Source organism: Lipotes vexillifer, unplaced genomic scaffold (assembly GCF_000442215.2).
Source record: "Lipotes vexillifer unplaced genomic scaffold, Lipotes_vexillifer_v1.1 scaffold1126, whole genome shotgun sequence".
Taxonomy (NCBI): domain Eukaryota; kingdom Metazoa; phylum Chordata; class Mammalia; order Artiodactyla; family Lipotidae; genus Lipotes; species Lipotes vexillifer.
Genome location: NW_006781401.1, coordinates 897,613 through 902,753, shown reverse-complemented (window position 1 = coordinate 902,753; position 5,141 = coordinate 897,613). Strand labels below are relative to the sequence as shown.

General features: G+C 48.5%; 1 protein-coding gene across 1 annotated transcript in view; it reads left to right on the top strand.

Moving 5' to 3' along the window:
• Positions 1 to 5,141, top strand: part of LGMN (legumain) — a 36,457-nt gene that overhangs the window by 21,545 nt on the left and 9,771 nt on the right. Inside the window, exons 3-7 of the mRNA XM_007454718.1 lie at positions 110 to 207; positions 1,332 to 1,413; positions 2,640 to 2,725; positions 3,918 to 3,993; positions 4,620 to 4,682. Of these exons, the coding sequence (XP_007454780.1) occupies positions 110 to 207; positions 1,332 to 1,413; positions 2,640 to 2,725; positions 3,918 to 3,993; positions 4,620 to 4,682 (405 nt within the window). The remainder of the gene's footprint in view (positions 1 to 109; positions 208 to 1,331; positions 1,414 to 2,639; positions 2,726 to 3,917; positions 3,994 to 4,619; positions 4,683 to 5,141) is intronic.

Here is a 5,141-nt window from a genome sequence, read left to right as displayed (position 1 = left end):
AGCGGTTCACAGCACATCTTGCGTGAGAAGGAACATGTTGCTCATTAGAACACCAAAATTGGCTTCCTTCCGGGAAAAATCTAACACTTGACAAAACCACCTCTCCCAGGCTGATGCGTGCCATGCCTACCAGATTGTTCACCGAAATGGGATTCCTGATGAGCAGATCATCGTGATGATGTATGATGACATCGCTAACTCTGAAGAGTGAGTAGGGAGTGCTTTGAACTTGATGGTGAGGAACTTCAGGGCATTTTATTTTTATTTTATTTTATTTTTGCGGTACGTGGGCCTCTCACCGCTGCGGCCTCTCCTGTTGCGGAGCACAGGTTCCGGATGCACAGACCCAGTGGCCATGGCTCACGGGCCCGGCCGCTCCGCGGCATGTGGGATCTCCCCGGACCGGGGCACGAAACCGCGTCCCCTGCATCAGCAGGCGGACCCCCAATCACTGCGCCACCAGGGAAGCCCCAGGGCATTTTAAAAAATGCACACAGACCCTCAGGAATCCTTAGATCAGTGGCCTAACATTAGAATATAAACAGACTCCCGATGAAGTTCCACATGGCTGCTTCATCTAGAGCTTTGACCATATCTTGGTGGGACCCAGCAATGGCGGGGACATAGGAAATGGTGGTGAAGGTCCTTGGGCTGGGCCTTTGGAAGGATTTAAAGCATGAGTTCCCTCTCAGCTTGGGGAACTGACTCATCATTGGGTTCTGTGGTGCTCGTTCCTAAGCTCTGAGTAGGGACGCCTCAGAGGCCCTGTACACGGAAGGCTCAATTGTATCTTAGAATACATTAGAACATCTAACCCATTCTAGTCTCCCAGCTCCTTGTATGGGTACTAACCCTAACCCTATCCAGTCTCCCAGCTCCTTGGTTCCCAGACTATGGCCCTGTACTGTGATCACATTAACAGCTCATAATCCATCCTGAGCTTTAACGCCTAAGCTCTTGTATTAAAGCCTTGTTTTCTGTTCTTTTTCTGAAAGTAGTTTTGCTCTGAGAGATCTCTTGATGACATCTTGCCCCCAAGATGCAATCTGGTGTCCAGCAGGAAGTCAGGCACATAGGGGCCAGGGTCCCTGTCCTCGGTTTGCAGAGCTCAGTCCTTCGCTGCCCCTGCCAGGAGCTCAGGAGTTGTGGGACACCGAGACCCCCGAGCTGCTAAAATCACTAACACGTTGGTGACCTCAGAGGCAATGAGGAATGTCTGTGACAACCACGGTCGTTTAGTATTTTAAAGCGTAACAGGGGCGTATTCACGAAGACATAGATTTCAGAGATACGTCAAATTGTGTGCTTCACTCGTGTCCTTTGATTTTCAGCAATCCCACCCCAGGAATTGTGATCAACAGGCCCAACGGCTCAGACGTGTACAAGGGGGTTCTAAAAGACTACACGGGCGAGGTGAGGCGCATCACGGGGTCGGAGCCAGCGGGGTCGGCTGTTTCATTTCAGTGATGATTTTTCCCTCTTTCTTGTACTTCTGGGATCAGAACCTCATTAGACTGATTTCTGGTTAATGTTTCGTGTTTGTATTAAGATTTGTGCTTGAGGTGTAATTTCTGAGAATTTTGAAAGAAAGCAGAGGGAAAAAAAAGAACGTTAGTTGTAGTCTACTGATCTCTAGTTTCTAATCTTGTTGTACTTTAAGCCTCATGATAGATTTCCTTCCATAATACCTGATTTTCTTAGGATATTGCCAGTGATCTGATTATAGATTATCTGTGCCCTTTTCTGAAAATCAATTTTCTCAGCATCAGCCCTAGTACAAAATATATCTCTTAAATTTTGTAAGATAGTTTTTCATGAATTATTATAGTATATAACTTCCAGAACATTACATGCTTCCCAGTCGATTGAGGCTGTGTACATTGACACGTTTTTAAAAACACCATCATGACTTCAGCCTCGTGGATTTCGGAGTCTCTTTTTCGTAATGTCAAAGGGATCGAAACTAATATTCCTTGTGACAGAGAAACGTCTGAAGTTGAGCAGTTCTTTCAGTTTTATTTTTCTCTTTTAAATTCAAGAACATTTAAATCAGACACATCATACATGTCGTATAGATGATTCCATTTTTATAAAATTGTTTCTGTATAGTTATATAGGGAAACATTTGGAATTTAGGTGGTGGGATTTTTGATGTTTTCTCTTCCTTGTGCTTTTCTGTATTACATTTTTTAACGATTGCGTATCCATTTTACAAAGTCCCCTTTAAGGACGTTGAGTGTCCTTGGGAACTGCCCTTTTAGGGGGCAAGCTGGTTGCAAAGGTCGGCGCTGATGTTTCTGCCGCCTGCTTTGCTGTCTCTCTGAGGCAGCGTGCTCTTCCTATGCTCTTCTGCCCCTGCCTACCGACGTCTTCGGGTTTCTCCACATGAACTTTATAACGGTCAAGAAGGAATGGCAGGCTTGCTGAGCTGGCATCAGCCAAAGACAAGATGATACTTGAGATGAGGTCATGCACATGCCCAGGAAACACTGGATCTTTCTTGGTTGCAAAGTGTTTGCCCTTAAACCTTAAGCCTTGGAGGTATGTGGACGGTGGCCTGGGCCCTGTACGACAGACTCAGCAAACACACTGAGTTGGAGTGACAGCTGCGTCTGATTTCAACTCCCCATTCTTTGTAGGACGTCACCCCGCAAAACTTCCTTGCTGTGTTGAGAGGTGATGCAGAGGCAGTGAAGGGCAAAGGATCTGGAAAGGTCTTGAAGAGGTAATGTCTGTTTTATGGCTGTCACACTTTTCTGAATGATGTGGTACTCCAGAACTGAGAATTCAAACAGGCCTTGCCCTTTGTTCCCGGACTATTTACCTGTGAGAGATGGCAGCGTGGGGACCTTTGCCCTGACAGGCTGCACAGACCTGGTGGCTTCTTTTGACAGCCCATTTCTGTAACGAATTAACCCTGTGATCCAGGGTCCCTGGTTAGTCTTAGTGAAATGTTCCCCATCACTTAAACCTGCTGCGTTTTGTTGTCTGTGGATCCTGGTGCTGGTCGGTTCCACTACCAGTGGAACACGCCAAGACAGGCGTGAGGCTCTGTGGCCAATCAGGCTGTAGGGCCCCTGCCCCGCCTCCTGCCGACCCTGTGCTCTGATGGCAGGTCAGCCCAGTGGGAGGAGGACATTTGTAAGTTCAGAGCAAACCTCCGTATGGGAGAAAACTCATCCCATTGCTTGCCCAGTTGGCTGTGGGTTAGAGATGTCTTGTTTAGCATCTCTTTATGCAGCATTTTGACGTGATGTCAGGGACCTTAGGAGCATGACTTCAGAGAGTCTCAGGTACTTGGCAAATGGTGCTGTTTCCCTTACGCCCAAGGGGTGACCTGGGCACAAGTAGCTCGTGTGAGTTAGAGCAGAGACGGACATCTGCGTGGGATGAACCAAATTGCCTCCGAGTGAGTTACTGCATCTCTGCAACCTTGAAGCAGGGCCCTCTGAGTGGAAGCCTGGTGAGGGGGCTCAGGTGGGCGTCCCAGGCCGTGTGCAGGCCGAGGGGCCTGGAAGGGCAGTCGGAGCTGCAGGACCGTGCTTGGTGGTGTGTCCTGGCTCCCTTACTCGTTTCGGAGAGATCTGGTGGCACGGCGTGACCGCCTGGGATGAGGCCCTGTTGCCAGAGGCCTTGCTACCCAGATCACCCTGGGCTGTCTGCCGAGCACCCTCCCAGCCTTGATTGAGACCCTCCAGGCTCTGGGACGCGCCTCGTGGTTCAGAATGGCACCCAGCAGGAGCAGAGGGAACAGGCTGGACGGCGGGCTCCTGGGCTCCTCCTCCCACCTTGTTGGGAGACTGTAACCTCAGACCTCTCCTGAGTTTTTTGATTGGGGTGGCTTTTCAGAGAAATGGAAGTAGAAATAAGAAATGGTCCACTTGGACTCTCATGCTCGTGTGCGTGTCTCTTGGCAGTGGCCCCCGGGACCACGTGTTCGTTTACTTCACTGATCACGGAGCCACTGGAATACTGGTGTTTCCTAACGACGATGTGAGTTTTTCTTAATGTTTTAAAGACAAGCTGGGGGGAACGCTCTGGCATTCCAGTGGTTAGGACTCCACACTGTCACTGCCGAGGGCCTGGGTTCAATTCCTGGTCAGGGAACCCACAAGCTATGTGGTACGGCTTAAAAAAAAAAAAAAAAAAACAAGCTGGGAGAATGGGAAACAAAACCTCAGTGTTGGCAGGCCACCTGTGATGTGTGTCTCTAACATCCTACAGCGTAAGTTCGTGTGTGGCTGCTGAGGGTGAGGTCACATTTAGCAGCTTGAAATCTATCCAGAGGCATCTCTTCCGGCAGGTTTTCCCTGCGTGTCTCCTGACATCACAGCATGAGTCTCTGTCCCTGAACTTGGGTGCAGTGCACTAGGCGCAGTCATAGAACATAGTCCCTGAATGCTCCGGACAAAGTGATGAGGAAGCACATCTGCTTCCCCTTTTTATTATGTGATTAAAGCCCTCCATGATGTTCTGGGATAATGCTGTTCACCATGATTATCTCTCAGGATTTCTAAATAAGAATTTATAAAGCATCATTAAGACTTGATTAGGGGGTTATCCATCAAATGGTTTCTCTTGATGTGTTTGGTCTGAATGTCCATATTCTTACCTTTCAGCTTCACGTCAAGGACCTGAATGAGACCATCCATTACATGCACAAACACAAGATGTACCGAAAGGTAATGTCAGTGCTTGGGGTGGCCTCGGGGGAGGAATGTGAGGGATGCAGTGGAAGCAAAGCCCATGGTTCTTTGACAGGCCTCCTAACTCTGGATTGGCTGTGTTTTTTGGAAAGGGTGTCCTTTCAATCAGTCTTGACCTCTGGTCTCCCAGGATTAACGTTTTGTGATTCTACACCTTCAGCTGTTAGATCAGAATCACTGGCGATCTTTTTAAGTACAGTGTGGGCCCCAGGCCCAGAATTTGGCTCAGTTATTCTGGGGAGAGGCCTGCGGGTTTGCCTTTCTGAGTTTTCGGGTGATGTTGATGCTCCTGGACTAGGGACCACACTTTGAGGACTACTGTTTCTAGGGCTGTCACCAATCTGGGGCAGCTGGGGAGGAAAATACCACCTTCTTATTTTCCCTTTGGTCCTCTCTGCACCCCCCACCTTTTTTTTTTTTTTTTTTTTTTTTTTT